At 49.3% G+C, this 20102-nt stretch overlaps 2 protein-coding genes across 2 annotated transcripts; both read right to left on the bottom strand.

The window, feature by feature from the left end:
* Window positions 1-241: 241 nt before the first annotated feature.
* On the bottom strand, window positions 242-1649 carry LOC117647708. Its single transcript, XM_034389604.1, has 3 exons — window positions 620-1649; window positions 402-515; window positions 242-313 (listed from the first exon to the last, which is right to left on the bottom strand). The coding sequence occupies exons 1-3, from the start codon at window positions 785-787 to the stop codon at window positions 242-244; spliced, it is 354 nt and encodes a 117-aa protein (XP_034245495.1). The 5' UTR covers window positions 788-1649.
* A 14407-nt stretch (window positions 1650-16056) lies between these two features.
* LOC117647153 (zinc finger protein 648-like) lies at window positions 16057-17191 on the bottom strand. The gene has a single exon (XM_034388721.1). The coding sequence runs from the start codon at window positions 16548-16550 to the stop codon at window positions 16083-16085; it is 468 nt and encodes a 155-aa protein (XP_034244612.1). The 5' UTR covers window positions 16551-17191; the 3' UTR covers window positions 16057-16082.
* Window positions 17192-20102: the final 2911 nt, after the last annotated feature.

The raw sequence follows: 20102 nt of genomic DNA, 5'->3' as shown, positions 1-20102 counted from the left end.
AACAAAGGAAAAACATATATGATATGGCTGAATAACAGATTTTAATAAATCATGAAAAGAGATTTTTTTTTACTGAAGCTGAATATATAATTTGATAAAAAAAAATCAAAAATTGCACTTGTAATATCCGCCCCTCGGGTCAGGGATATAATAAATTCTGCAACAAACAGATCCGCGATTTCAAAATTGCATTACTCATTGCAAAAGAAAAAGGGGAAATGGCAACATTCTTCACTCGCACTTACGTTTGGGTCTTTTGACCGTGTGCATTATACTGCGACAAGTGTGAATTTGCGTTCAAGCTGGGTGGCATCTGATTAACATATTTTTAACAAAATCAACTATCTTCAAAAATTCAAAAATACCGGCAATGATTCACAGATTGATGTGATAGCGCTTACGTTTGGTGTAGGCAATAGCACCTTTCTGGGCACCGATGGGATCGCCCTCGCACTGTCGGGGACCGCCCTAGCCGAAGCCAGAGCGGTATACCTCATGGCAAAGTTATATACTTGCTACAATATAAAAAGTAAAAACAAAGGTACACACAACAGTGTGAGCGACAAATTGGGATAAAACGCGAATCTTAAAACGGGGGAATAGCAATACTGTGTCTCACCTTTTCAATAGACTTATCCTTAGCGTGACGCAGGAAATCATCGATTTGCTTCTCGGTGGGGCGCATACCCGCCATTACAATGCAAAAATAAAGTAAATTTGTTGCCAACTTGCCAACTCTCGTCCCACTCTCGACTGGCTTCTTCTTCTGGGTTCGTCCATTGTTCATGAGTGGGTAGATATTGGTTTGCTTTGCTTGTCCTCTTTTTTGTAGGTATTTTATTGCTCTTGTCTTTATTTGAACACTGTAAAAAAAGTATTACTGAAATTTCATAATTTTAGTCTGAAGTTTTTAAACAGACTAGTGGTCTGAAAATTCAGAGTAATTATTCAGACCATTCTGTCTGAATTCCAAATTCAGACTACTTGTCTGAAAAACATTTTCAGACTGCTACTCTGAAATATTAAATAAAAGTGCCATCTATAAATCAAAGAGAAAGAAATCAACAAGAGAACAATATGAACCACCAACGTGTGACGGTACCTCCTTTCCACTTTTCGCTTGTTCGCTACGGCCCGGGTTCGAACCGGAACTTTTTGGTTACGAGACGAGCTCGGTACCACTGCGCTACGGGCGCTGCCTGGCGGCGGGGGAAGCCGTGCCGCGTGACTCTCTTCAGGGGATACCAGCTCCTTTCGGCAAGTCCAGAATGCAAGTTCGGACAACTCTTACGGTTAATCGTACACAGACGAATCTGCGTGAAGCACGGGTGTACATTATTATTTCCGATAAATTTATACAACGCCTTACGCCTAGACTTGATTAGTAGACAATCTGTCAACATTTTCATACCAAAATTATGAAAACAGGTTTCAGGATGACAAGTCTGAAAACTCTATCAGAATTTTCAGACCTTCTGCTTAAAATTCAGACTAACCGGTTTGATCTCAAATTTCAGAGTTCCTAGTCTGATAATTCAAAGCAACTTTCTGAATTACCGATTCAGACTGCAAAGTCTGAACAAATTGTACTGAAATTTCACAATTTTTTTTACAGTGAAGGTCTAGTGGCTGTATGTTTGCCACGATTTGTAAAGTCTCCACAGGGGTAGTGCTATACGCTCTAGTGAGCCTTCTGAGGACTTATGTTTAAGATATTTGCATTCTGTTTTTGATCTCCTTGATGTCCAGTCTCGAGAGGAACGAGGGGGCAGCGTAGCTGACAAGAGCCACGTAGATCGCCTCGTAGTATGTGAACACCCTCTTGGGGTTGATTTGGTAATGCCTCCTTGCCATTGAGACAATACTGTTGAAAATGCGCTCTGCTGTAGCGGTTATATATTTGACGTGCTGAAGGAAATTTAACTTTGTGTCAAGCATAACGCCCAGATACTTGAATTTCATTACATTGGGGAGCGTGGTCCCTTTGCTCGACTTAAATGACGCACTTGATCTTATCTCCGAATGAAGTTCCAACTCGCTCGAAGCTGGTAGTTTCATATGGGTGGAATCGTCGAAGAGTTGAGATGCTTGTAAAATCCTCCCCAGTGTTGAGATCAGCGAATGCGACCATGGTATTTTGCAGACGAGACGTGATGTCAGCAAGGACATTGTTGGCTGACTTGGGGGTGGACGATGATGAGTTGGCAGCCGTAGTTCTGAACACACAGACTAAGGGTACGCGCCGTTTAGTGTGGGCGCGTAGTGTGGCTGAGCAATGCGAATTTGTGCACTTCGGACTTTCCTTAAGTAGACGAAATGTGCAGCTTGTGGGCTCATATTGAGTGAAATGTAGATCTGGGGTATAAATGGAAGTGATTTTTGTTATCAGCACACAAAAAATTGTTAGGATCAACGTCAAACTCAATTCCAAAATTTGGGTCCAAAATTGTGTGTTTATTAGAGGTGACGTTTGTCCCCTGAAGTTCCATGTCTGCGTTAATTGAGTCAGCCAGCTGCTGGAGAAGTGGGAGGCGGTCGCGGAGGTTTCCTCTGATGTTATTGCTGAGGATTCGTAAACCCATTAGGCTACTAGGTTGATACGGCTCCTGTTGTGGCGGCGCGCACACGCCCACGCGCACGTTGCGTGAGAGTATACGCGATCGCACCCCGTGCAATGGAGAGCGGCCCCGTTCGGAAAAGCTACGTCAATTTCTAAATATTAGAATATAATATAACATAGGGGTAGGTTGGGGAAGAAAAGTACAGAACGCGTACTTTGCACTGTACAGAAGTTCCAAATGAGGATTCAACTATTCTGCTCTCGTGAACTTGTAATCCAATGCCTTCCTAATGAAATGGATCACTGTTCATTGATTATAGTTCCCCACATTACGTACAACATGCTTAAATGTATGTGATTTCGGAACTCCTCGAAAGGGGTAAGAAAAGTACGCCACCGGGAAAGATCCCGGTGCTGCTGCTGCTTTCGATGCTGATGGTGGAGGTGCTCGAGCTGCTGCTGCGGCTGCTGATGGTGGAGGCACTGCTGCTGCTGGTGTCGGTGTCGTTGCGGCGGCGCCGCCTCCTGCAGTGCCCGGCCGACATGTGACGTCGGGCGCAGGACTGGCTGCTGAAGCGACGGCCACAGCGGCGGCAGGCGGGGCGGATGTTTCGGTGCTTCACCTGCCGGTGTTCGTCCAGGCACCATTGGTACCTGAAATTCGCCGGGCAGGATGGGCAGTGGAATAGAATCTTCTCGTGGGTGGCCCGGACATGGCGCCGGACGTTGGCGGGGGTCGAGTAAGTCTTCCCGCAGACGGGGCACGGGTGGGCCATCGCTGCGGACTGGAGGCGTCTGGAAGCGGCGAGAGCTGGCACAGGACTGACTGCAGGCGGCCGGTTGTCCGCGGACGCGTGGCATGAATCTGGTGACTGGCACTGGGCGGTCGGCCGGGCGGCCGGCTGCAGGTGCGGTGTCAGCGGATTCCTTTGCGCCGCGGCCGGCTGGGAGTGCTGACGCAGCTGTGACAGCCGCGGCTGGAGGCCTCTTGTAGGTGGTAGGGAGTGGCGTAGCTAGGCGGGAGTCCGGCTTTGGGGTGTTCGTTGAATGTGCAAGTGCCGTGTTCAGTCGGGGGTGTGAGTGGGCCTTGGCGGAGTGGGCCTTGGCGCTGGTTATAGAGGGGGTAATCCGGGTTATGGGGGTTGCATCCGGCACCCCTGTGGCTTTCCATGCCGCAATGGAAGATGGTTTGGATATAACTCACTCGGCAGTGCATGTAGTAAGTCCATTGGGTCTTGTCCTTTGTGAAGACCGTGGCGGTGATGGTCTCAGCTGGCTGACGTGCTCGTGGGGTCGGGCACTCTCCGATCTCGGATAGGGCAGTCCGGGCGTAGGTCGTGGCGTTGCGGCAGTCGTAGGCGCTGAAGGTGGTGTCCGTGGCGGCTGGCTGCTGCTGGCTGGGCTCGGAGGTGATCAGCGGTGCAGCGGCTGCAGGTTGGAGCACGGCGGCGGCGGCCGCGATGATGACGATGCGGAGCACAGACATGTCGACTGTACGGGGCGGCTGGTTCACGGTGACTGAAGTGGCTGCTCGGGCAAGCGGTGGTCGGTGCTTGATGTTGTGGGTTGGCGCTGGTTGTTTGGGCGCAAGGTTCGGTGGCGTGGTTGCTGCAGATCGCAAGTGCATTCCTGCGTAGTTGCTAGGTGGGGTTACCGGTTTTTGTGCAAGAGGGATTCCAGCTTGTTCGTTCAGTGTTTTGATGGATGCCCGCCAGGAGCAAGTGGCCATACGGAGTGACTTCGTCTGGACTGCTCGCAGGCGTTTGATGAGGTAGGTACTGGTTTTGCCTGCCCAGGCAGGTGCACCGTAGGTGAGAATGGGCCGAATGTAAGTGGTGTACATGCGGACTTTGGTTGCCAGGGGGAGCCTGGATCTTCTGTTCCAGAAAGGGTACAGGACGGAGCTTGCTGCAATCGTTTTTTGTAGTGTTTTCCGGACATGTGTTTCGAAGGTGTGCGGTTTGTTAAACCAAACCCCGAGGAGCTTTGCTTCGGTGGTCCAGTCAATGGCGGTTGCGTCTACACTCTACAAAAAAAGTCCTGTCAACGCCGTTAATTTATTACCAATGTTTGCTGTTATGCAATTCACGGCGTTTGCTGTGAACTAGTTCACGGCGTTCACTGTGATCTCGGTTACAGTGTTCACTGTGATCTGGCCACAGTAAACGCCGTGAATTGAAGCCTGATTTGCAGTACTTCGGTGCTCAGTGGCGTCAAATTCACAGTGTTCACTGGGGACCAGATCACAGTGAACACCGTGAATAAGATCACAGTGAATCCCGTGAGCAGATCACAGTAAACGCTGTGAATTGACCTACAGTGAAAACTGGTAATAAATTAACGGCATTTACAGGACATTTTTGGTAGAGTGTATTTGAAGGTTGCCGTTGGGGTTGTTAGATTTCTTCCTTCGTGTGCAGAGAAGGGCTTGGGTTTTCCCGGCGTTGACAAGGATGCGATTGTTCTTCATATATGCGGTGGTTGAGTCGAGCTGTTGCTGGAGATTGCTCTTCAGGAGAGTGGCGCTGCGAGATGATGCGAAGATGGTTGTGTCGTCGGCGTATATGATTTGGTTTCCCGGGAGGTCCTGGATGTCGTTCAGGTATATGATGAGGAGTGGGCCGAGGACCGAACCTTGAGGGGTGCCGTTGGCCATGATTTTAGTAGTGGACTTGGAGGCGTTGACTTCTACGTGGAAGGGGCGGTTCTTTAGGTAGCTCTGGAGTAGTTTTATCAGGGCTGGGATGAGCCGAAGTCTGGCCAGTTTCCCGAAGAGGAGGAGGTGATTCATAGTCGGAAAGGCTTCAGTGGCGTCAAGGAGGACGGCCCCGAAGTTCTGAGTGAGGATAAGCGACTCTGTGATGTTATCAGAGAACTTGACCAGCGCTTGGGTGGTTGAGTGGCCGGAGCGGAATCCGAATTGGTTCGGGTTGATGAGGTTGTTGTTGGTGAGATGTGAGAGTATTCTTCTGTTGATGACTTTCTCGAAAATTTTGCTGAGGCCGCAGAGAAGTGATATGGGTCTGTGGCTTGCTGGGAGGGACAGGTCTTTACCTGATTTGGGAATTGGCTTGATCACTGCCAGCCGCCATTGGCGGGGGAAGTAGCTGATTCTCAGACAGGCGTTGATGTGCGTGAGTCTCAGGATTGCAGAGGCTGGTAGGTGTTTGAATGTTAGGTTATTGATTTTGTCTTTCCCAGGGGCTTTTCTGTTTTTCATCTTGGCGATGTAGCCGTTGATTTCTTCCGGCGTGACTTCTTGAACGCCGCCGTGGGGTGTGTTGTGCAGGTATTCCTCAACGACCGTTTGAGCGCGTTGGAGGTCCGCACGGGACCCCAGGTTGTCTCGAGGGTCAAAGTGTAGTATTCCAGTTGTCGGACCAGCAGGGTAAGCGGTCCAGGCAGCGACAGACTTCTTCTCATTCCTCTTCTTCGGGAATATGTTCAGACGAATGTAAACCTGAAATCCTTACCGATGCAGAGCTCCGACAGAAATGTTGCTTGCAATGTTATCATTCATATTCTTCTTCTCATTCTTTGCCTTCGCAAAATCTTTGTCTTACTTGATATCACAAAGAAAAGTGGACACACCTTAATTAATTGCACAAAAATTCCTTTTCGTTTTAAATTACTATTGAACTAAGTTGGACTTCCTAACTGTAGCTTAATTTGAGAATCAAGACTGCGGTACCTCTAGTTTCATAAGTTTAGTGTAGAGAGTTTTGGGGAGTTTTGATGTCCAATCTAGATTTTGATACAGTAATTTACCTCAGTGTTGGCCAACACATCTGAAAACTAATATATTTTATCAACGTTCCGTGTCCACAAAATGCGATGTCTTTCTTCTCGTTCGTTTTCTGAGTTGGAGCAATCTTAAAGCAACAGCGTAAGGAAGCGAAACTATCTTTCTATCGGGGTTATTTTAGGGTTAAGTTGCCCAGGGGCAGGGAATGGTAAACAGGATGTTGTATGAGAAATTAGGGACCAGCGAGTGTTTGTATGAAAATTAGGGGGGAAAAGTTCAAACAAAAGGGGAATACAGGAATATGAGCATTGATTAATAAGGGATTAAGTGGGAATTGATATTAGTGAAAAGAAATAAGAAATGGGGATTATAACTGAGCGCTATATAAATAAAATAAATAAATACGGAATGAAATATGGAATAGTGAAATAAATGGGGAATAGAAACAAAAAGAATACGATATGGCTGAATAATAACTTTTAATGAAAGCTAAACCAATAATAGAGTTTTTTTTTTCTTTTTGAAGCTGACTTTAAAGTTGCGTTTTTTTTTTTTTTTTTTTTTTTTTTTTTTTTTAATCTATGGGAATTTGAAACGGTGGTATCCACCCCTGGGGTCGGGGATATAATAGATTCTGCAACAAACAGATCCGCGATTTCAAAATTGCATTTCTCATTGCAAGAGAAAAAGGGAAAATGGCAAACATTCTTCACTCGCACTTACGTCTCAGTCTTTTGACTGTTTTCATTGTAACACCGTAAATGAACATTAGCGTTTGGGCTGGGTGGAATCTGATTAACATAATTTCACAAAATAAACTATCTTCAAAAATTCAAAAATACCGGCAATAAATCAAAGATTGAGGTGATAGCACTTACGTTCGGTGTTGGCAACAGGACTTTCCTGGGCACCGGTGGAGTTGCCCTTTTGGAAATCATAGCCATGTATCTATTGGCCATGCTATACATTTGCTACAATATAAAAAGTAAAAACAAAAATACACACACAGTGTGAGCAACAAATTAACCAAAACGCCAATCTCCAAATAGGGGAATAGCTGCACTGTGTTTCACCTTTTCGATCGACCTCTCCTTCTCCCGGCGTAAAAATTGATCGATTTGACCCTCCGTCGGGCGAGTTCCGGCCATGGTGTCAGAGAAGCGACAAACAAAAAAAAAAACACGAGAAATTTGGAAAAAGCGCAAAGCAAAAACAGTCTCGGAATGTACGCGCTGCTTCACCGAGGTGCAGGACAGGACTGACGCCGGATGGAGGAGACTTATCTCGGCTGGACAAGTGGAATGCGCAGCGTCGGCACTTTTAAACGCAGGCATCACACGCGGTCCATGTCAATGCCAACATAACTTTCAACCTGCTTCAACTACATTCGCACTTCCTAATAATAACGAAATTAAAACGTCGCATGCAGATACTGTTACACTTACCGTGTGTGCATCTATCAATTACCGGTTGATTTGGAACGTGTCCGGAAAGGAAAAATGAATAAAGTTTTGTGGCAACAGTTGGTATCGAGTGTTAAACTCTCCTAGCCTTGCAGCGGGGTCCGCAGTTGTTGTAAGGACAAGTAACTTTTGAAAACCAAACTCTAACCAATGTTAAATGGGAGCACTGGGTGGAAAATTTTTTTCTCGGAATAATTGTGAAGGGAGGTTTCTAAAATTTAATTCATGGTACGGTCGACATCAAGAATTTTTTTTTTCCCTCTCCATTCTTTTGCTATCGTCGGCCAGTTGGCACAACTAACCCACTGCATTACCTCGCGTAGACTTACATTACCGAAGCAAGCATTTTTTTTTCTCTCTCATCAGAGTGCCAGGGCAAGATGTCAACTGCATAAAGCTAACGAGACTCGAAATTCTAATACGGTAATAAAAGGAAAGGTATAAAATAAAGACAAAAAAAAAACTCAAATTAAACTTTAGTAAGCTGAACGCTAGTATACTCAACAAAAAAGGGGATTAATTTCATTACTGTTTACAAATGCAATAGATAAGGTTTCAAATTGAAAAGGAAATCGACGTTGTTACGGAGCTGCAACGAAAGAAAAATTTTCCAGTCCTCGACGTAACACGAAAATGAGAAAAAAAAAGAGAGAGAGAAAATCTTATTTTTTTTTGAAGGTACTTACAAGGGCGCTTTTTAAGGTGACGGCGGACGCACGCCCAGCCGCACCCTGCGTGCTGCCACATGCGGCCGCAGCCGGTACAGAGGAGCGGGGCCCCAGAAGGGAAAGCTACATAAATTTCTCAAAATTAGAATGTGCTCAGTATACGCACAGTCAAATGATAATCAAACTTACCAGCACTTATATGATCCTTGGCATGATATTTTGCCCCCAGTTCAGAATATAAAAAAGTGCGGCATAGGCCGCACTGCAGAGACGGCATCCTAATATCGACTAAGCTGGGAGGCAGGCCGCTCATTATTTTTGTTTATTTTTACGCTTTTGACGAAAATGAAAGGCAGTGTTCCCACTCCGCGAGACGCGACAAGACTAGCTCTCTGAGGCGCCACACAGAAGCTGGCCGCCGGACAACCGCGAGCTGCAGCGTCAGCATCCAGCCAGCTTCGCAAGAAACTAGAAGCCCCAATAAGTTGCCAACAACAACAACAAAATAAAGCGTATGGAAAGCAAAAACTAGCCAAGATAAAACATTATAATTTAAACCAACATATAAGAGTGCATTAGGCAGCCACACCAAATTTAGTGCGTGAAAAGGAAAAGAAAATTGCGGCACAAATAGATAATTATTAGGCCAAGCCGATTTATTACAGTATGATTGCGGTGAATGCACATTAAACAGACAAAAATACAGACAAAAAAAAATCATTACGAGTCAGATTCTTCCTTAAAGTCGATCTTCCAGTCTAGGTCAAATATGTCCACCGGAGCGACGCGCGGCTGCATGTCCGGGTCAGTAAGCACATTATTGGACAATGGTTCACTGGACGATTCGACACCTTGCTGTTCAGGAGCGGCATCAGGTGCGGCAGAGGCTGCCTCCGGTAACACTTCGATAGTGACAGGTTCCGGACTGATGCGAACCACCTCGTACTAAAGTAACAAAAAAATAAACATTTCCAGACTGTCAACGCGGCTCAACCACAGATAAGTTTTTTTTCTCCCTCTTTTCACACTAGTTAATTTTTCTTTCTCTTTATAAAAGATTGTAATACTTACAGTAACAGTCTGACGACACAGAAAGCATCGGTACTCGCTTAAATCCACACACTCGGGTAAGGGCACAAAGCAGTAACCAGAACCCGCCCGCAAAGCGTTCCAAACACACACGGGGCGTCTTGGGCTCCTACTAATGAATCCGGCAACGCAGACGCAACAGAGTTTTATCTGCGCCCCAGTACCCAGCGACACAATGTGGTAAGATGCTATGCGCACAACAAGCATGGTTTCTTCTAGAAAACTTTCCTTTTCATATAAATCTCTAAAATCACGCTAGGCTCTGAGACGCGCACAGAGTCACAACACCAAATAGAAGATCGTGAGAACTGCAATATCAGCAGTGCACAGCTTCCCGGGTAACTTGAAACTTTGCATGTGCATTCATTACCAACATAAAATCTTTTGTTCGATATTGAATACTGAAATTTTTTTAACAATTAAACATTTTTGTATACCTGAAGGGCCAATAAAACTCAAAACGCAACGCGATAAAAGAGCAACTTTTAACTTTGGTGCACAACAGTGATGCAGGCGGCGAAGGTACATCAGCACAGTTGGCAGCACGCCGCTTAGTTAGCCTCGCGTAGGGATCACAGCAGTTGACGATAAGTGACGATCGCGCGCGAAAGATTCAAACGAAAACAAGACTAGTTTCGCAATAAAATTCTCGTAAACAATTACATTACGCAAAATTTACCAACGAGGGCGTTGACAATTTGTCCACGCCGCCCAGATTAAGGTTTTAACACAGAAAAACAAAACTTGGAATATAAATTACTAAAATACCATCCACATTCATTGCATCCTGTTTCAAGTTGGTGTACTGACTGTTTTTCCTGTCTTGTTGTTTTGTACTAACTGTATGTTTTCTTTCCAGACCAACGGAAAAATGCAGTTAATCCACATTCAGGGAAATCTGTTTTCGTGCCCTCAGCACATTCATTTAGCTCATTGTATAGCATACGACGTAAAAATGGGACGTGGTATTGCAGTAACTTTTCAAAATCTATTCAACCTCAGGCAAGAAATTTTAAATTCACATAGAATTGTTGGTGGTGTCACTCCAGTGTGGCGGGACACTCGCTTCATTTTTAACTTAATAACAAAGCACCGTTCTTTTCATAAACCTACTGTGGTGGACTTCACCAGCTCGCTGATTGCACTTAGAAATTTCATGAAAAGTCATAATTTATGCGAAGTTGCTATGCCCGAAATCGGCGCAGGGCTTGATGCCATTCCACTTCAAATAGTCATAAAAACAATAGAAAACGTTTTCAGGAATACCCCAGTAATTATTTATATGTATCACCTATAACTTCTGACGACTGCTCAAATTTCTTCAAATAATATGATTCAAAAAAAATCGGTTTCATGTCTAACTTCTAAATGTTGACTATGTTCACTTTACATAATTTTTTTAAAACAAAATGTTAAATTCTTATTGCTATGTTAAATATTAATAGTCACTTTGTCTCGATTTTAGATGATTTGGTGGTGGTTAGCTTGTGTGGCCTTGCGGCTACAGGTAACAGAGGCGACTATGGCGGACGTCCAGGTGGTTCAATCCAAAGGTTTGCAAATAACTGCATTACCTCATCTGATACCTGCAACGGATGTGATCTCAATTACATTCACAGCCAATCTGCCTTCAATGTCAACCCAGAGTCGCTCGGACATAGTCAAATGTGATGATGTTACAAATGGAAAGAATGTTTGTCTTGTCATTGAAAATTTGCAAACAACAAGTGAGAAAATTATTGTTGAACTGTCTCAAATTTTTGCTAAACTTGGGCCTGTTGCTAACCGTTTCAAAAGGGCATTGTTGCCGGTTTTGGGTAGAATTAGAAATTGGATCGAAGGAACTGCAACGGAGGAACAGCTTAATGCAGTGATTGCATCTCTAAATACCTTGGGAGAAGATGTTGAACAAATTAACAATAAAACTAATGAGTTGATCACCGTCTCGAACACGCATGCAATCCAAATTCAAAGTCTGTCAAAAAGCATGCAGCAGATGCTATCTGAATATTCTAGTGCTTACAACGTCTTGGTAAGATCTATCAATGATGCTGCAAACGATGGGGACATAATCCTACATAAAGTCTTGTTCACACTTCAACTCCAATCAGTAATTGAAGTTTTGCAGAGCCACTTAATGGCGATGAAGTCAATCTATCATAATTGTCAGGCCGGTCGCCTTGACCGCCTTGCCATTAGTGAGGGTCAACTGAAGCATGTTTTGGCACAAAAGAATCTCTTACTAAAATCTGGAGATCTCAAACTTGCGATTCCACCGGAAAGAGTTGACCTTTATTACCTGCTCAGTTCAGCTACTTGTGATCTCGTGTCTCAAACGAGCATAAGTATTTCGGTCTATGTTCCCATCACTCCAGCTACAGATAAATGGGCGGTTTTTGCCATAAAGCCATTAAAGTTTTTGCTCAACTCACATACATGTGACATTCTTCAAAAATCGGTCCTCATTGCAACAGATGGGGTATCAGTTCGACCAATGGACGAGCGTGACGTCCTAAATACCAATTTTGTAAAAATTTTGCCTCGCATTAGTGAAAATAATGATATTACGAATTGTGTTCACAAAATTCTCACTGGAATGGAAATTGCGGAGTTGCAAGATCACTGTCATGTAAATTGTGTGGAAAAGAAGGAAGCAACAGTTCAATCTATCTGGAATAACACGTTCTCTGTTTTAAACCCAACTAGTGAATTGGATATTATTTGCAATAATAATGTGGTGCGTACTGTCAATGTTTTGGTATCAGGCAGGCATGAAATTGTAATCCCTTGCCACTGCACCCTCGTGGAACAACGCGCAGGTGAGCGTACTTTAATTCCAGCAGGTAGCGCTTGTGTTATGCCGAAAAATGTAAATAACAAAGTGCATGTTGATAATTCATGGACGGATTTAGGAAATTTCTCATTGTTGGATGTGTTTGTAACTAAAGGTCAGGCTCTTGCTCTTGCAGCAGAAAATGTAACAATGCCACCACTTGAATTGGCCACAGTGGCACCCCTAAGTAGCACGGGAATGAATTGGCACAAAATGCCGCTGTATAAGTCTGGCTGGATTGAAACCATAATTTTTGTATTAATCTGTCTTTCGGTAATTGCCGCAGCAGCATATTGGATTGATAAAAAGACTAGTGCTGTGTCAATGTTGTGGAGCTGTGGTAGGGCGACTGTCCGCAAATTTGCTGGGGCATCAAAGAAAACTGTTCCGCCGCCGGAGAGTGAGGAAAACGAGGATGAGGTAGAGCTCAGAAGCATGCGCCAACGGGCGGCGGCGAGGTTGTAAGAGTAATAAGGTCCCATTAGAATTAAGCTAGGTATAATTTTCTTTCTGTAATTTTTTTTAGCAGTGTTTTAGAGGAAGGTTATCCGCAGGCACCGACGTGCTAGGGAACAAAACTCCTGTGTGACTTGCTACGAGGACGGCCGAGCCTGGGAAGGACCGGAGCCGACACCGTCCCGGAGCACCAATTGGATCACCATTTCCTTGACCTTCCACCCAAAATGCCAAGTCTTTGAGAGAGGAGGCACAGTCGTAGAAACGACTGCCCAAGCTGAGGCCCTTTATGGGAGGAAGCCGGACAAGCAAGGAAGGTGTTTGGCGCGCCTTGCTTCAGCCGAAGGGTTTTGGGGGAAGTATGCCACACTACTTGTTAAAAATTCTAAATTGATATTTGGATTTGTAGTGTTGGCTAAGTCCAGGCGCTTGACTCAACAGTTACTCAGAGTCGCGCGAGCTGTGGCTAGGCGCAACGCCCCCCACGGCCGACTGCGGTTACCTTTGGTGCCAATAGCAGTTCTGGCACTCATCATCAACGATTTTGCAAAGGATGAAGAAACGACCCTTTGCCATCACGAGCTTCGACGGCGGCGAACAGTCTAAGTCACACGGGAGTAAGCGTCCCTGCCCGGTAGTTTGCGAGTGAGAAGAGAGAGAATAGGTCTAAGTGTAATGTTAGGAAACCATGTAATCGATAGTGCTAAGTTTAGAATAGGAAAAAGAAAATACAAAAAAAAAATATCAATGGGTGTAGTTTTAGAGTTTGTTTGGGATAAAATCATTTAGTGTTAAACTGTGGTAAAAGGACATTGTCTTGTTTTTTTTCTCATCTTCACTGCTAATCATTTTTTTTGTATGTGTCCATGTCATGATAATTTATCTAAAAATACATGTAGCCACTATCAACTTTTGAAATATTTGTAAATGTAAAAAAAAAATTGTACTCCTGGTGCTGGTCTCACACAACCTAATTTGCCTAGAAAATGTTCAAACGTTAAGAGTTAGCTATCTTAGTTTGTGCCGTTGTCGGGGTCGACAATTTTGATGCTACACGGATGTTGCGGGGGGAAACTCAAATCTCGCGCCGCTCCTGTCACCAAGCCCGCTCACTGCCATCTAGAGCGCGAGGCGGGCGGCGCGAGGATGAGGCAGTAGCGGCCGTCCGCCGGGCCCTTCGCGAGCCCGCGGAGCGGCCGCGGAGCGGCACTCCGGGCGGACACTCGGGGCAGTCGTCCGAAGTCAATCCCTTAGACAAGGTGTGTGAGACCACCCCAGTCCTAATCGGTTCAATATATCTTATACCCAGTTGACCTGAAATCCATCTATTAATCATACTCGATCTCCGAACCCCCTACCACACCATCGAAACAGCCCCGGGGGTGGGGGTGGGCAGCGTGCTGGTGCGGTGCAGGCGCCGGGAGGTCTGGTAGTTCTGGTTGTCTGGCGGCGGCTCCTGCCCGTCCTACCAGTGGTCCTCTTCTTTCTTGTGTGCTGGGCCTTGTGCCATTCCTCAGTGAGGGGTAGGCTCTCACCCTTGCCAGGGGTGGGGGCCCAGCACAGTGGGCTGTTGGTGTGTTGTCTGTGCATGTTCTGTGCAAGTGCCGGGGTTTTGGTTTTATTTGGCTTTGTTTCTGTAGGTGTCCAGGGGGTGGTTTGTCTTTGAGCGAGTTATTCTCTCGGGAACTGTTGGTGGACCTGAAAAGGACCTTTTTGTTGCCGAAATGATGGGATGGTGTTTTCTGCCGAAAGGGTTGAGTGCTGGTTTTGCTTACGGGGGTGGGAGTGTCCAACCTGCCGCTGAGAAGAAGAGTGGGGTTTCTTCTAGTGGTGCTGGTAGTTTCCACCCCTCGGGGGAGAAGAGGAGGATCACGGCGGGGGCGGCAGCAGTTTCTGGTGGTGGTTGCTGCGCTTCGGGTTGGTGTTGGTTGTCGCTGTCCACCGTGGGAGTTCGCTAGTTGTTGAAGAAGCGGGAGGCGGCCGCGAAGGTCCCCTCTAATGTTGTTGCTGATGATTCGTAGTCCCATTATACGACGAGGTTGATGAATTTATTGGTGGCTGCAAGGATTTGCCTAGTGTTACCACTGGCAAGAGCCTTGATCATTGCGGTGTAGCTGTTGAGGTACTTCGTAGGGTCGACCTCGACGTAGGGTCGACGCAGGGGGTTGGAAGAGGCAGGCGGCCCGCCGGCGGAGCGGCCGGGGAGGCCTGATCCGGCGGGGCGATGCACTCGGCGGCCCCCAGGGGGGCGACGTACTCGGAGGCCCGGGGAGCCGACGTACTCGCCGGCCCGGGAAGGGCGACGTACTCACTCAGGCGGGCCGAGGGGGGGGCGGACTGCCCTCGCTCGGTCTGCAGGTGTGTTCTCTGGGGGTGGCGGCGACACGCGCGCGGGGGCTGGTCGCGCCCTTGGTGGCTCTCGGCTGGGGTCCTGGCGCGGCTGCGGGGAGGCGGCCACGCAGGAGGTAGGGGCTGCCAGGCAGATCAGAGGAGAAAGGTACTACCTGGCGGTTCCATTGGTCGCGGCGGGCTGGCGGGCTGGCTGGCTGGCTGGCTGGGCTCAGCCGTCGCGGCACTCTTTTTGATGTCCTGGAGGGGGCCGCGGCAGGGGCGGTCTCGGAGGGGTGGGGCAGGCAGGCGGGGCTGCAGGCCGGGGCGGGCAGGGCCGACGGGTCGACCCGCTCGTTTTGTTGCTTCGGGGAGAGAAGCGGCCGGTGTGGCGAGTCCTGTGGCGGACTGCCTGGCCGCGCTCGGCGTCGCTGTTGGTGGTGGTGGGGCCTCTCTGGGGCCCCCGCCGGAGGGGAAGGCCCTTGGCGGGGGTGGGACAGAGGCAGGCAAACACACATCGGTCCGTGCGGGCGGTAGGGCCGGGGAGGCGGACTTACTCTCGTTGCGTCGGGCCGTCCGTCCGGCGGCTTCCTGGGGTCGCATTTGCAGTGCGGCCGAGGGAGTCCTGGGCTGCCCGTCGAGGATGAGGAGCCACAGGGGTGGGCGTAGCTGAGAAGGGGCGCCGAGCGGGTCGCTCGACGCGGTGGCGGCGGCGGGCAGGCGTCGGTGGAGGCGGACCACTAGCCTAGTTTTGGAGAGGCGGCAAGCGGCAGGCCCGTTGAGGCACGGGGGCTGCCTGGCCGCGGTTGGGGGCGGGAGTGCCGCCACAGTGGTGGGCAGGCCGTAGGTGAGCAGTGCTCAGCGTCTTTGACAGCATTCTTTCGGGAGGGGTTGGTGGCCCTGAGAAGGGCCATTTTTGTTTGTCGACGTGCGACGCTGGCTAGAGCGCCGCACGGATGTCGTCTACTGTCACTGGTCGGGCTTCGCTGCGGGCCAGGGTGATGGCCGCAGCGATCGCGTTAGTCAGGAAGGTCTTGAGGGCCTCCCGGACGGCCTCCTTGCGGGGGTCGTCGGTCTGGTTGTCAGGTTTGGTAGGTCGGTGGGCAGGTTGGGAGGTGTACCCGTCGGCGAGTTCCTTGGCGATGGCACTGTGGCAGGTCCGCCAGTGCCGCGTTAAGTTAGATCTCGTAGTACTCCGGTAGATGCAGCCCGGGGCCGAGCAGGGGTAGCGGTGTGAGCCGCTCAGCTCGTGGGCGGAGCGGAGATACTGCTGTTTCTGCCATCCGTAGCGGTAGGCCCTCTTGCACTGCTCACAACGGTGAGCAGGTGCATGGTGGTCCACACGGCGGTGGCGTTGGAGCGAGCGGGCGTGTGCGAACTGCCGCTCGCAGTCGTCGCAGGCGAACATGGTGCGTGCGTGGCGTTGGGACGACAGGTCAGGACTGGCGGGCTTGTGCAGGCCCGGTGGGCTTGCGTTGGAGAGCTGTTCTGTTTCTTCTCACTCAGCGCTTTGTTGACGAGACGTGCTGAGGGCAGGGTGATGTGCGGGCTGCAGGCTGGCGGGGGCAGCTTCTCGGCCCCCTTATTGCGCTTTTTTTAGCGCGTCCGTCGTTGTTTCCAGGCCCTGCTCTTCAGGGGCGAAAACGAGCCGGGCGTACCAGCTCCGCCCCTGAAGAGGGCTGAGGACATGGGTTGCGGCGTGGCAGCGGGCGTGGCGGTGTAGTGTTCTCTTGAGAGAGGCGGTTTGCGGGATGGCCAAGTCGACCACCCTGCACGTTGGGCAGACAAGGGTGGTGGCCCGCGTCCCGCAGTTCGCCGTTAGCGTGAAAGGGTGGGCGTCGAGGCCGTGGAGGGCTGCATGTAGCAGGCAGGCCATCTCTCTGGGGTGGAGCTCCTCCTCAAGGCGGATGAGGCGTGCCAGGTCAGTGGCAGTGGCCTCATCCATGGGGCAGGGCGGCGGTGTGTGGAGGTTGCCGATGACGGTCTCCATCTGTAGCTTTCGGCGGCGCTCGAGGCGTGTGATTGCGGCGGCGTGCTCTGCAAGCAGGCCAGGGCTCTGGTTGAGCCTGGTGCTGTTGGTGGGTGCGCTGTTTTCCATAGCGGCGGTGGGCTGACTGGGAGTCGACGGCTACGCTCGTGGGCGTGCTGGTGGGTCTTCTTGTTGTTGCCGGGCCTTCTGCTGGTCCTCACGGCGGCGTCCTGGAGCTGGTGGGTGGTGATCGCGTCCTCCGCGACTTTGTTGCTCCAGGAGAGGAGGGGCTGGCAGGGCGGCCTCGGGCAGAGGTCGGTTGGCGGTGGGCGTCGACGGGGACGTCCGCGGGGTGGTTGTGCACGTGCACGGCGTCGTCGGTTACCGGGGCGCGCGTGCGGCGAGGCGCGCGGGCGCACGGCGGTGCGCGGCGGACGGGGTGCGCGGCGGTGGTGGTGGCGGCCGGACGCGGCAGGTGTGCGCGCGGTACCTGCTTCGGGGCCTCCTCGATGGCGACGAGCGGCGGGGAGCGAGCGCGGGGCGCGGCGCGGCGACCGGTGCTGCTGCGCGGCTGCGTCGACGTCGCTGCGCACTTGTGGTGGCGCGGCGGGATGACGGCGGGGGTGGCGACGGGACGCTGCTGGGTGCAGCGGGGGCGCCGACACCCTCGACGGTTTGGCGGCCTGCTTGGAGGCGGCGGTGATGGGAGGGTGCACGGTGAGGTGCGCTGGCGATGTCCAAAGGGTGGACGTTCGGTGCCGGGAGGTGGTGGCGGTCGTCGTCGTGGAGGCCGTCGGGCTGGTTGGCTGACTGGGTGGGTGGCTCCTGCGCGGCGCGCGCGACGCAGGCGGCACCACGGGAGTCAGAGTCGACGGCGGGCGAGGTGCCCGTCGACGGGTATGCGCGACGGTCTCGGACACACGGGCGGACTGGCACGTCCGTCCGGCTCGGCGGCGCGCGGAGGGACAGCTTTGCTGAGGAGTGTCCCGTGCGCGGTCATATTTATACCTGGGAGGTGTGCTGCGGCCGCGCCCGGCGGCGGCAGGTAGGTGCACTCTGATTGGCTAGCCAGCCAGGTGTGCTGCGACCGCGTGCTCACAGCGCACAGATTCAATTTGTACTTTCGTCAAAGCTATCGGGAAACAGTTGCGGGGGCTCTTACCCTCGTACACATGATTGGACAAATGGCACACAGCATGGTCGTGGGTCCAGAGTTCATTTAGGCAAAGGGCACACCACAACGGCGACGTCATGATCGAGGTGCACGAGGATGACTGCGGTCGCGGTCCAGCGGGACGGCCGCCTGGACTCGGCGCAGCCAAAAGTGCATGGCAGCAATCTATCGGGTGTCGGCGACACATCTCACACTGCAGCTGAACTGCATAGTTCTCTCTCTATCTTTCGCAGTTTCCCTCATCTAGCCCCCCCCCCCCTAATCTGTTTTCTGCATAACCTACATAAATCACCGTTTATTAAAAGTTTATTTTGTACCATTTGTTCAGCAGAGCAGCCTACTAAAACGCGGGAATAAGGGAATCATCAGGTAACTATTAAATGACCACTATTAAACTGAGTGGTGCCAAATTATAATGTACTTTAAAAAAAAAATTTAGAAAAATAATTACAATAACAAAATTCTTTTGCAAACTTCGTTTCCGGCACATTTCAAAAACAAAGAAAAAAAAAGAATTATAATAATTCTTAAAAAAAACAACTAAAAATTAATCAACGAGGTCTACAACCTCCTCCTTAATCACAACTTTCATGTCATAGTCCAGAAAATTTAAGGGAGAGTGGGGTAATTCCGGACACGGGGTAATTCCGGACACTTCGATTTTCACTGGGTTTGAGTGAAGATAACTCAAAAGCCCGCCTAACAGAGGAAGATAATCAGTTAAAAATGATAATTCCAAATCGCCAAGGTAGGAGGTCAAACCGTTCGGCTGTGGTCGCTTCACGAATTTTGAGTACCATCAAAAATAGGCAAAAGCTGCATCTTTCCCCCGTATTTCCATGTACTTATCGTACCTTACCATCAAGTTCAGTCCCATGACTAAAATTTTATCATATTATATGGTCATTGGACTTTACTTTGGCGTTTCGGGAGTGCTCGTATGGCTCGCCGTTTTCTTACAATTGAACATCAAGGGTTTTCACTACCTGTGGGGTAAATCCGGACAAGAAGTGTTATTTTCTTCAATTTCCCGCATTATATTAAGGTAGTGGGTTCAAAATTGTGGACATGCATCCCCACCGTTAAGAAGGATAAAGAAAGAACGAAAAATAGTATTGCAGCTATGTTAAAGAGCTTTACTCAAGACAGTGTTGTCAATTTAGGGGTTTTGATAGAAACTATTCCTTATAATATGCTTTGAGTAATAATCAAACACTTCAGTTCGCAGCAAATGTCCTTGCACGCCTTCTAAAAGCATGCCTGACATTAAAACAAGCGAAAGTAAGCTCGAGTAGTGTCAAATTTTAAGGTCGTCCGGAATTGCCCCATAGGTCGTCCGGAATTACCCCAGGCTGGGGCAATTCCGGACACTTGCAAGGCTTTTGTTAAGCGCCTATATCTCCCTAACCGTTGCTGAGATTTGGCTTTCATGTATATCATTGTGAAGGTAAAGGTCCATACTTTACTCTCCTGTAATAACATTTGAACCAAGAAGCATATTCAAGCTCAAAGACCAAAAAGAAAAAAAGCGTCCGGAATTACCCCACTCTCCCTTACTAGACTCACCCTCGCCGTCATCATCAGACGCACGGCGAGGGGAGCGTCCTCCAAATCTTCAGGTATCCGAAAAGTATTGACACGGGAAGCAGGAACGGGAGCAGGAGGTGCAGGTACGACAGCAGGCCGATACAAATACTGTAACCAAACCCCGAAGGAATTATTACCTAACTTAACACTCGATAAAGAAGTGCACAAAAACATTTAAAAGCCAGTACTCACACAACATGTCTCGTTGCATAGAAAACATAAATACTCCG

This window comes from Thrips palmi, unplaced genomic scaffold (assembly GCF_012932325.1).
Source record: "Thrips palmi isolate BJ-2018 unplaced genomic scaffold, TpBJ-2018v1 HiC_scaffold_2, whole genome shotgun sequence".
NCBI lineage: Eukaryota > Metazoa > Arthropoda > Insecta > Thysanoptera > Thripidae > Thrips > Thrips palmi.
Note: the sequence above shows the minus strand (reverse complement) of the source record. Positions and strands in the feature narration are given on the sequence as shown.